The sequence below is a fragment of the Chenopodium quinoa genome, unplaced genomic scaffold (genome assembly GCF_001683475.1).
Source record: "Chenopodium quinoa cultivar QQ74 unplaced genomic scaffold, ASM168347v1, whole genome shotgun sequence".
Lineage (NCBI taxonomy): Eukaryota > Viridiplantae > Streptophyta > Magnoliopsida > Caryophyllales > Amaranthaceae > Chenopodium > Chenopodium quinoa.
In genome coordinates, this window is record NW_018742415.1 from 2,120,700 (window position 1) to 2,133,242 (window position 12,543).

General features: G+C 35.4%; 1 protein-coding gene across 3 annotated transcripts; it reads right to left on the reverse strand.

Annotated features, from left to right (window-relative positions):
* Positions 1–561: 561 nt before the first annotated feature.
* On the reverse strand, positions 562–12,265 carry LOC110706942 (auxin response factor 1-like). Of its 3 annotated transcripts, none has more exons than XM_021884964.1 (15): positions 12,052–12,265; positions 10,127–10,254; positions 8,880–8,983; positions 7,435–7,530; positions 7,261–7,317; positions 6,861–7,013; positions 6,530–6,614; positions 5,522–5,612; positions 4,533–4,697; positions 3,489–3,608; positions 3,337–3,412; positions 2,952–3,117; positions 2,435–2,868; positions 1,389–1,579; positions 562–1,197 (listed from the first exon to the last, which is right to left on the reverse strand). In XM_021884964.1, exons 2-15 carry the CDS (start codon positions 10,170–10,172, stop codon positions 1,026–1,028), a joined length of 1,956 nt encoding a protein of 651 aa, XP_021740656.1. In that variant the 5' UTR covers positions 10,173–10,254; positions 12,052–12,265; the 3' UTR covers positions 562–1,025. The 3 variants fall into 3 exon arrangements, with proteins under 3 accessions (XP_021740656.1, XP_021740640.1, XP_021740648.1); XM_021884948.1 differs by having other exon boundaries at positions 11,864–12,265; XM_021884956.1 differs by having other exon boundaries at positions 10,127–10,275; positions 11,864–12,265.
* Positions 12,266–12,543: the final 278 nt, after the last annotated feature.

Sequence of the window (12,543 nt, forward strand, 5' to 3'; positions counted from 1 at the left end):
AAGCCCTAATCCTTGTTTCTTTATTGTTTTTTTAGGTTTATAATAATACTTCCTCCTTTTGGGAGGAACTTTTCTCCCTCGAAAGAAAGGGTTTCCGATTTCCTTCGAAAGACAAGGGTTTTTTCGACCTCCTTCGAAAGACAAGGTTTATCTCCTCTTTTCGAGGGAGAAATTTCTTAGTTTTGAATTCATGGTAACAGATCTAATGGGTTGTCATGAAATTATTTCGTTGGTGAAAAAGTTATCAAGTTTTCGAATACGAACAGATGAATCAGAAGGAAATCATCCTCACGGCTACAAAGGATCGTTAGATTGTCTCTCCAACAATGCTGTAATTTTCAGCGATATAAGCGGGAGATGCTCCGCAGTGCAAGATCTACTCAACGATCGTAGTTTTTATGAAGGAAAATCCTATTTGATTCAATATCTTATGTATTTGTTAACGTTGAATCTCTATTGTAGATGTCGTATGACTTTTAATTAATAAAATATTTTTGCTATTAAAAAAAAAAACTGATTACGAATACCTTATACGAAGTATAAAATAAAAGAGAGAGAATATAAAACACCAAACCCAACTATAAATAGACATATTTTTATATACAAAAGGAAGGTATTATCTGGTCATACAACAGGAAGAGGGAAGATACAAAGGGGCAAACTAAATAGTCAGCTCTCATCATGTATAGGACACATGAAGTAGAGGAGACCAGCTTCCTTAGCCTATTTAACCTATTTAATTTCTTGACGAGGAAAGTAACAGAGACCCTCCATGACAAAACATAAGCTGTAAAACAAAACTAAACTACAACAGACAGCAGAGAGTCAGTAATTCCCCTTTATATGCTGCCTACTAGCTTCATCCATATTCCATACCATATCACAACTGCTTACTATCAACTTTTCCCCTCTTCCTTGATTCCCTCTTTTCTTTACTGCAGTTTGGTTGTCTATTTTCTATCATTATTTTGACTTGAGCTAGGGTGATTTTTCAATTTCCTCTCAAGATTGCAGGATAGCGAAAGCTAGCAACTTGGTCCCACAGCAGATGACTGCTCCTCTGAGGCAGCAGGCATTTCAGCATCAGTATAGCCTGGTTTTGCTTCCTCTTCAACACTGATTTTACTCTTAGGTGAGAGACGCTTGACTTCTTCAGATGTGTAGATGAAGATTTTTCTGACCATGCTGCAAAACTCCCTGAAAACAAAAGGACTATCAAGTCAGAAGCAAATGTTTATAATAACACACCTAACACACCAAATATTCAAATTGTTGGCTGATAAATTCTACTTAGGCCAAGGCTTTTTATTTATTCCATTTTGTCAATGATTGGTATGTCCATATGGGATTGGGGAATCTGCATCAGGAAATATTCTTATCTAACTTACTGCCATGGATCGTCTCCAACCATCATCATGTCATCCTCATCATCTGTGTAGACAACCTGCCATTTCCCTGATGAACAACAAAGCTCCCCTTTAATATCAAACAGCTGCTCCAGTTTGTTAAGGAGGTCATTATAACAGTCAAAGCGAGTCAGATCTACTGCCCTCCCAACAGCCACACCTTGCATATGAACCTGATATAATACCATTAACAGCAATATTAAATACATTTCAATATATCTGAAAAAGCTAGTGGAGATGTAAAGTCTCCATGTTCCACCTTTGTTTCCCCCTTCTTTTAGGACAACGTAAACAATTAATGGGCAAAAGGCTTACCATCTTAAATTCTTGGTTTATAATGGCAAATAGCTTACCAAAAAAAAAACAAATAACAAGTTTCTCTTGGAAAAAATACAAAAATAAGATTAATGGTTCTATAATTCTAAGAATTCCGAATTGAATATTTTAATGCAAAAGTACAAACTATGTTAAAAGTGCCTCGCAGTATCAGAAGCTCGTACACTATGATCAACAGAAATCTGGCTTACAATGGCCTTGTAAACAGACAAATTTTGATACTTTGGACCTTTGGTCATGGAATCATCATCATAGTTACTACTACATAGTATTTCAATATTAAACATTCCTTATCCTAATGACCAAAACTCTTTCACCCAATATTAAACAAGATTCCAAATAAACAACACCAAGGTAAAACAAAAGCTAACTTCACAATAAACAACAAAAAGAAATCAAATAGCAAAAAGCCCAAGGTATAACAGGGAACCATAAAAACAAACAGACCACCTCACAAATAATCTAAACAGTGCACATTTGACTGCAACCCATGCATCTCTAACTAGCACAGAAAGAGAGCTATACTTCAAGGAGTGTCAAATTAGAATTTACAAGGTTCAGTTTAGCCCCATCACACTCTGAAATGTTGTCTTTTTAACCACTTTCAAATTCAATAAGAGGCGGCTCAGTAAAACGGCAAAACAAGGACACTAATGAACTATTATCATATTTATCAATGAGAAAACAGTTACCTTTGTGCATGTACGGCTTGGCTTATTCAGAGAAGTTTTGTCAGGATCACAACTCAGGGAAGGTACATCAGGTCGATTAACATTGGATCTATCAGATTCAGCTTCCAGAGATGGAACAGGTTGATCCTCACCACCCCTGGTAGAAGTTTCATCCAAATTGGAATGATCAAAAAGCTGAATTCCAAATAAACGGCAGCCAGCTCCACTACTCTTTCTCTTTTCGCCAGATTCTTTGTTTACAACAGAACCAAGCGACTCTGATGCATTTTCTGCTATATGGGACCAATAAATGGAATGGCTGGATAGCACAGGAAGGGAACTGTTTGCGGTGAAACCTACTGAACCAGCCTTTGTCACAGAAGAAAATTGATCACGGGTACGGTCGACTTCAGCACATGCAGCAGCAGGAGATTCAACCAGAGACTTCCAGATTCCTAACAGAACAAGAAGAATAAAGATAAATAGAACACTGTATGTAAAAACATTGACCCAAGCAAAAAAAAAAAAAGAAAAATACCCAGTGCAGACAAATCTGTCGCTGACGATGGCATCACCGCAGGTCGTGACCGCTTATTCCTTTGAGTAGGCTGGGAGTTGCTAGAATTATTTGCTACTAGCGGTTCCAATTCCCAAGGGGAAACTCTCTCTGGGCGCATAATTGATGAAGGTTCATCCCATTGAACCTGCCAAGGGATGCATCAGATATAATGTAGCACTTTATGACACTCGAAACAACTCAGTCAACCTTGAAAACAAGTACTATTTGGTACTAGTAAACTCCTCTCACTAGCCTCAAGTTAAAATTGATGTGTATGTGTAGCAGGAGAATATCTCACACTTTTACATGACTGCAAAATTATTTAAACAGCACTATATGTGTTATTCTCAGGAAAGACCTATACCTTCAAAGATCTCCATTCAGAGTTGGCCCAACTTGATGATGAAGTATCATTGACACCAACAATTGTGCCACTGAACCTGTCAGATTACAGAAGCAAGCAGATAAGCAAGTAGATATAGTAAAATATAAGGCAAGGCCCAGCACGATATATACCTTCTCTCAGGAACTTCATCACCTTCGAATCTCATTTTGAACCTCATCCCAACAGAAAGCTTGTGGCTCTTGGCCTCAAGGTACTTGTTCACACTCACAAGGAACTCAGACCTACTAGTTCTGTCACAATAAAGCCCCTGTCAGAAATTTATGTAAACGGAAACAAAGAACTATGGAGTCCAATGATCAAATAATACACTTCATCCTTTTCACAAAATTGCAACACTTTCAAGATGCACAATGTTTTGAGTAACAAGAGAGAATGTATAAGGGTTGTTAACCAATAAAAATATAGAATAAGTATAGTTTAAATGTTATAATTTAAGTGATGGACAAAGTGCAAAATACATGCACTATGAGACCCCTACAAACAAAAAAAACAAACAAAACAAAACAAAAAGAGAGAGAGAGAGAGAGAGAGAGAGAGAGGTAAATCCCAATTAGTTTAAAAATTTATCTCTGCTTATCCATAAAAAACAAGTATGAAGTAATACAGGTTAATGACTGCTTCATTTAAAAAAAATGAAAAATAAATATAAAGAGAAACGGTTTTTGTATCCAATACTGTTCATACTGTATAAGATGTCTGATTTATTTTTAAAAATGTAACCAGAGCAACTAGCATGCTGCACCAAGTTAGAGAGCTACAAACACCAACAAATAGTGATTTTTGCTCTGTTGGAGTGTAGGAGTTAAGTGCCTAACAGCTATCTATATGCAGCATCACAAACATATAAAGGATCAAAAGTGAAGAAGGAAAAAAGTTAAACTAACACAAACAAAAAAGAATGATAACATCACCTAACAATATTAAAGGCAAAATGATCAAATAGGTGGCATCAAGACATAAGCAGCCATCAACAGAGAAGCTATCCTAGTTTCTAGACTCAATTACCAAGGAGTGGGTCCATTATGTATTCCTAATAGATGTCAGCTAATGATTTCACACATAACATAAACCTTTATTTAAAACTGCAACAAAATGGATGGGCATGCTATGACTAGAAACTAGGATGTACAAAATAAAATTAAAATTTCATGAACCTTGGCTTGTAGAAAACTGAAAATAAGGTTCCAGTTTGAATTGCATGGGCTGCTGTGGCAAGGACACCAAGGTGCATGCTATGACTAGAAATAACAGAAGACGGCATATTGTTCAACTGCCTCATTACCCTCCTTACTCCAACACGCAGTTCTCCATTTTCACCTCTGTCAATAAGTAAATAGGACAGATAAATTTGGTATTAGAAAGTCAAGTAGAAGGCATTAATATATCTACTTTTTAATTCTAATATTTAATTCCAAATATGGTGTTTGGGAATAACTAGAATTTAAATTTTAGAATCAATTCATCGTGTTGTTTGGATAGACTAGGATTTAACTTTCACATTTGGATTTTTCAATTGGAAAAAAAAAAAAAGTAAAATGCCAATAACAGTCGTCGTCCTTCCGAACATTGCGAACTCCAATTGCTCAACAATGGCGATGCAACACTGAGAACTCCAAGATAAGTTCAACAATGGCGATAAAGTGTCGAGAACTCCAATGGCGCCGAGAAAAAAGCAGCAATATCGCCTTGTACCTGATCGTGGTCTTCTCGTTAAACATTGCCGTTTTCTTCGATGAAATTAACTAATTAAGATTAAAATTCATCATCACTGGTTCATCGGAAAGTGAACACCCTACTTTCTTCCAACGACTAAGGTTGAAGCGGTGGAGCCAGGAGGAAGAACATTTATATAGCAGAAGAGAGGAGAGAGAAAATGTGAGTAGCTTTCATGTAAAAATAGAGAGAGAAAATGTGAATAAATTTCCTGGAAGTTGAAGGTGAATAGATAGTACATCACTTGGAATTGAAATAGCATGGTTTTAAGATGGATTTCAAATTCTTTGGTTAGAGCTACTTTTGATAAGGCTGTGGAATTGAGCCAAATTCAATTCCAAATGCTTTGAGTTTCCAAACAGCTAAATTGGGACAAATCCAGCATTTGAAATGAAATGACAATTCGCAAACAAACCATTAGAGATTTTACCTCAAAAATATAAATGCATCCCCAGCAACTAGCTTCTTGGAACTGACAAAAACACTCCATCCCGTAGTCAGTAGATGGCGTCTTGGTTGCCCTGCATAATATCCTTAAAGATAAGCAACTTTTGCAGATTCATAACTTGGAGTCCCATGAAAGCCAAGAGCAGCAAAACTGATTATAGAGTAACAAATAAACGATCACTCCGGTATATGCAGACTGTACAAAAGCATTAAGAACAACTGTGGTACCCATCAATACCTTAAGGAAGTAAAATCATGGTAACACATCATTTTCAGCCATACATGTCTAGAAACCTACTAGCAGTAGAAATTTTAATCTGTGTGATACTACGGCATCTTGGTTCATCGAATTGCCAAGTTGAAACTCATGTAATAGCACCATAATAGCACAAAGATCAGGTAAGTAATCCAGCACATCATATTAAGGTGATACAGATGAGAAGCGGAATTTTGAGTTTGTCAAAAGGATTTCATTCCTATTAAGCAGCTTCTCAAGCTTAGCTTCAGGGCTATCAAGTTCTTCCTAGCAGAGCTTCTACTTTAGAAAGGACTGCCAATACTTCTGATCAGTGTATAGGCAAAAGGTGACATGCACCTTTTTCTTCCAGATAAAGGCAATTTTTATGTTGTGCACAAATTGTTTTTCACCAAATTTTGTTCTTTTTATTTATTGCATTTCACTTCAATGAGGCACCAAAGGCACAGACCTTTCTATACATTTCTTCTGATGTTCCAGGCATTTCCCTTGGTCTTTGTTAAAGAAAGTATCAACTAACATACTTCCCAAAAGAAGTATCAACTAACATACTTCTTTTTATTCATTGCGCCTCAATTCAATGAGGCGCACCAAAGGCACAGACCTTTCTATACATTTCTTCTGATGTTCCAGGCTTTTCCCTTGGTCTTTGTTACAGAAAGTATCAACTAACATACTTCCCAAAAGAACAACTAGGTACAAAAACACATTGTCAAAAAATACAGGTGTGCTCACCTCGAAAAATGTGACGGAAATGCCACTCACTACCATGGAGATCTGTAGCCACAAGCTCTTGCCAAGGTGGTTGCTGAGACATATCCTGCAGAGTGAAGAAGTTCAGCATCAAAAGAACAGAATAAAGGAAAAGGTATTATAAACACCAAATTGTCCATCTTCCCCTTAGAAAGATGTTAATACTGTTTTTTTTACTAAGCAAACTAACAGCAAGATATAGACATTCATATGCACCTTTACTTAATATCGTCAAGAGAACCTACTTTCCTATAACTTTTTTCATTAAACAACGGGGTCCTGAAAATTACTAGATTGAACAGAAAAGACTAACCAGGGGTGGTAAGCAATCATCTGCATGCCTCCGGAGCACAGAGAATCCACCATGTGTGCTAGTATCAGAAGCTGTTAATGTCTTGCAAAATGAATGCACATTGCACCTTGGAGGATCTGCCACTGGTTCATCAGGCGTTGTAATCTCACTTTGCTGGGAAACAGGATGACATTTAATTTTAGATAAACATTGATAATTTTGATAAGATAAACATCAATACTCACATAGCTGAAACAGACTAAGGTTATATAGCCCAAAATAAGCAGCAAAATAAACTTGCAAATCAAATTCCTATTGCTCGTGATAACAATCACAAGATGTAGATGACCTGTGAATCTTGTCTATATATTGTGAGAGTGAGAGATAATTCAAAGAGAAAGGAGTTGAAATAGAGACTCACATCTCTTTCAGGAACCAGAGTTATCTGAGCATAAACTTCATCTGTTTCAGGTTCAGCCTATACAACAAACATCAAACCAATTTCATCACACACAAATCAAAGAAGCCTTAACAAAAGGGGAGAAGTGTATAGACAAAAGCATCCAGCAATCACAGTGATGGTAACAATACAAACCCGAAGTTCAATATGAGCCACTTTGCAAAGTATTTTAGATGGCAAATTAAATGAAGGCATCTGCTGTTCCAATCCCTGATGTGTTGATGCTTCAAGCTGTAGATTGAAAAGGGTTATTCACATCAGCAGAATAAAAATGTATAAATCTTTATGAAACTTCTCATTTGACCCTATATATATATATATATGTATGCCCATCAGTATCTCACTTTTTCACACATATAACTTTCACCCTCATGTCTCTATTCTTGTGCTCTAAAATAGAAGCCATGGTTTCATTACCCTCTTTATCCCTGACATTCTCTCTCTACCCTCCTGAATTTTCTATCTCCACTAGGAAGGCCACTTCCAACAAACCAGATCTAAAATATGACTACCACAAATGGAAAAAAAATGAGTTGTATATCATCGCCAACAAAATTTAGAGACCAAACACCTGAACTAAATTTGTCGCTGCATCTTGATGCTTGTGGCTATTGATCTAATTCCTCCCACTGACACAACTACTTCACCGATTAATAAGACTTGATTGCTAACAGAGGTGGTGGGGGAGGTTATCCTGAGTGCTACATGCAGGGAAGGTGTCTGGCAGAGTAGGAACAAAAGCCGAGAAGACTTTGTTTTCTTCAATGTTAAAATGTAATCTGAAAATTTATATTTAGTGGCTTGATGTTTTACATTTCTTTCTTCCCAAAACACAGCGTCATTTGTTATTTTTCAACAAAAAGGTGAACATTTTTTTTTACAAAAACTACAAAACTAAATGATGCCGAACACCCCCCTCCAAAAAATACATGTAACCAGTAAAAGTAGTCGGTAGTAATCATCACATCAGTTGTAAAATTGTAATCAATAAAAATCAGTTGTATAAATACAATAAGTAAACTCATGCAAAAATAACACTAGTGAATAGGAGTGTACAGAAAAAGACCATACTTGAATTCAATCGATGTCACTATCTTTGGTAATAATTTCCTATGAATTCATTAGTTTGGTATTGAATAAAATGTTAGTTGTCATAACTTTTTTTTAAAAAAAAATTTATGATAGAGACATAATTTGTCTCCAGCCATTCTAAGTTTCAAGTAGCAAACCTTATCAAAGACTCATACACAATTATTTGTCTGCCTCTCTAAACTTCAGCATGCAAACAAGTTAAAATAAGCCCTCCCCTCAGCCACCCCCCCCCCTCTCTCTTTTCTCCCCAGCCCAAAATTAAAAGACAGATTTAAAGTTACTTCATGAATGAACAATAAAAAAAAAAGAAGACATTCAATTATATTTTTAATTAAAGAGTAGCTTAAAAGAGCATGAATTCATATTTGAATTGTTCTTAAAACTGAGGGAGAGTACATAAATTGTACAGAAAGTTCATCAATGCAGCAAGAAATCCAGAGTTTTGAACAATAAATTAGAATTAAAAAAAAAAAAATAGATCCACCTACCTGCTCCATGTGACCTTGAGGAAAGTAGTAAACACGCTCCCCTTGGCGGGGAACATTTACAAGGGGTCCAGCACAGGCATACCAGAGTTCCTTGTACAAAGCATCTGTACAAGATTTGGCATGAAATTAAAGACAGGAGGGAAAAATAAACGTGATTTATCAGGCAATCACAAGAAACTAGACAGCAGCATTAAAAGTATCCAAGCTGCTTCCAGAACTTGAAAAGCAGAGCCAATTTTTCCAACAATAAATCAAAATGTGGACAGAGTAGGATAGAAATTTTGGACCCAAAGAAATTTTGACAATCAAATGCACCAACCAAGCCCATGTAACTAGTGTTCAACCTGATATTAAAGAATTAGACACCAATGCCACGATTATCCACCAATAAACCACCCACTAGGCACCAAAATTTCAGATGAAAAAAATCACAAAGTTGCTTTTCCACATAGCACAAAATAATTAATGGTTAGAATGTGATAAAAAAACTGGTATCAAAAAAGCATATTTATAGATGATTTAGTAAGTATTATGATAAACAAATAAAAAAAGTACATGATTTATTTGTATTAGATATAACATAAATCAATGTCAAAAACCAGACCAAAAAAATACATCTTATCTATCTTTTAGGTCTTGGTACCAGATGAACTTCAGGAAATTTCTATCCAAAAGAACCCTTTATGATAATTACGGAGTCATCCAAACCGGAAACACACATTATACCCCATAAATGCTCTATCTAGTATGGTTTTAAATAAGATCTAAAACTTGATATCGGATCTGTATACAAGTAAACAACCAAATCTTTGTTTTAAACATTAGAAACATTAAACTGATACAGGTCGTTGACAGTATCACACAAACTTGACAAGTAAAACTCTAAATTAGAAAGAAGACAAAGGGAGGTGGTTGACTGTAACACAGAAACTTGACAAGTAAAACTCTAAATTAGAAAGAAGACAAAGGGAAATGGTAAGAAATATTTTCATTAATGCACAATCCAACATTAAAGACATAAGTCTAAACCGAATTCAGAAAAATGAACTATTCAAAAATAAGATGAGCTAAAACTTCCATATACAAATTTCACACGTATAAAAGCATATATTGAGAATTAAATTAAATATCTTGAGTGCCTTTCTATTTGCCTAAAGTGGCTAAAACATCAATTGTGCTTATTCATGTACCCTATAGGATAAGCAAAATTCATAGTACACAGACTGAAAAAGAAAAACAAATCGAACCTTGCTCTGCCTGTCCAGCAGACTGATGAATGCCTTGGAGCGCCATGAGAAGCTACCGAGAGTCACACCAGATCACCCTATTTATAATAAGAATTCCTTCCTGAGGTTGTGTAATGTACAACTTGTTACTGCAAAACGTGTAAGTGACGCTGTGAAATGTAGAATAGGTCACTCTGACATATTAAACATGAGTACAGCCAACAGGTATTCTAGTAGAGTATTAGACAAGTGTTCTCGAATCACACTTACTAATCAAATTGTGAGTGATTAACAGTAGTTAATTATTACTATACTTTTGACACATGGCACAATTAAGATGATAGATATATTGCAGGGATTAGACTAGGAAATTAACATATTAGACAACATTGTATCCTTCTAGATTTACGGAATTAATCACAATTGGCACCATTGATCCAATTCAAGTCTAACAAGCAATGCAGTTTTACATTTAAAGATCAGTAAGCTTTACCGGGGATCCGGAATCAAACTTCTGTCACATGCTTTGTATTTCCATCCTCTTCCCCCCCCCCCCACCCGTTACTCAAAACAACTTCCCTGACTTTGAGGCCTTGAATGGCCCAAAGGAAGTAATAATTACAACTGGCTATTATACCAGGGTAGCAAATAATTCGAGAAGAACTATTCCAACTGAATATATTCTTCAAGACTCCTCCGATATTAACTACACACAAAACTAAATTGAGATATACACTACCTCCAATTCAAAATAATAGGCAAAGCCATTTTTATTGTCACGTTTACTCTATAACACCTAGTAGTTCATAAAAATCCCCGCCCACCATCACTGAGCTTTATATCATTTGTGGCCATTGTTTATATATAAGTATGCTTTAACTAGACAAAAATGAGTTTTCACTCCGTACTATATATAGGTCTTGTTTGGCAAAAATAGCGGTAGCAGGTAGCTTTTAAGGCAGCGAGTAGCGGTTAATTAGTAATGGATAGAGGTTAGCTGTCAAAGTAACTGTTAATAGCATGAGTGTTTGGCAAAAGTAGCGGTTGCAATACCAAAATATACCAAAATTCATATAAATATTGTTTTAAAAGTAAAAAAAATTTCCAAACGCTACTCGCTACTTCTAAACACTACTATTTTTAACGTTTGAGAAAACCTACCTAAACGCTATCTCTATCGCTAACCGCTACTAGAATCGCTACCTTGCCAAACAATCTTAATTTTTTTTCTAATAGTGTTTTGAGTGGTCAAAACGCTAACCGCTACCTCAAACGCTAGCACCAAGGGCCATAGTCATACTCTTTAAGGAAATGCATGAGAATTACACAAGCAAACAGATAAAAAACACACTGATTTGAACAATACAGAATGTGCAAATTCAATAACCTATAAAAGACAACATACATCACTCAAACACGGGTGAATGGAGCCCATCAATTCGAACACGTAAAATCATGACATATATATCAACCATACATTGTTTATAAAAACCCCTTGTAATATCACAAACAACTACTTAGATCAACAATAAAAGTTCACTTTGACATTTGCAACTTTCATCAAGGTTAACATCAAATCCCAGTAAATTTCATCATACCCCAGTAAAATCCCATAAACACCCATTTCCCAAATACTTTTAAAATAAATAAATAAATAATAAAACCAAAATTCAGCACTAAATTCAACTTTAAAATAATGCTACAGATTCTAATGAAATTAATTGCTACAACTAAGCTAAAAGATCAAAAACTACATACCTCAACAAAAGGAGGGCCGATCTGAATTAAAATTAGATCAAAATGACCCATAAATCAAGCTCCAATTTTAATAAAATATTAAAAATAAAAAAAAAATAGGATACAAGTACTAAAATCAGCTATATATCTCAGATATTCAACTAAATAAGCAAAAAATATATATAAATTTGAGGGAATATAAAACTTACGGGAAATTAGGTAGAAAAAAAAAATAGGTTTTTGAGAAAGAAAAAAAAAATAGAGGACGGAGAAAATGAAGGAAAAAAGAAGTGGGTATGGGGGGAATTGGGAGGTAAAAGGGTTGTCTGCAGGAAAGAGATGTGGATTTGGATCGTCTTTGCCTGGTCGAAGCCGACAGCTCCTTCCCCTCCCTTCAATTATTAATTTATTTTACTATGTCAATTATTACTTTTTTTTTTTTGCATAGGTTTTTTTTAAAAAAAAAATTGTTAAATATAAAAATTGTACAAAGTAATCCATACCACAATAGTAAAATTAGTAAAATCAACGATAATTATATTTATTTGAGTTTTCATGAATCTAAGCCTCTAAGGTGTGTTATATGGGTAGTTTCCGGGGATGCTTACTAGGAGGAGTCTCTGGTAGCCTATGTCTCTTGCATACTTTAACTCCTCGCTATAGTATACACCAACAAAATCACCCGTGGGGAAGAGAAGTGT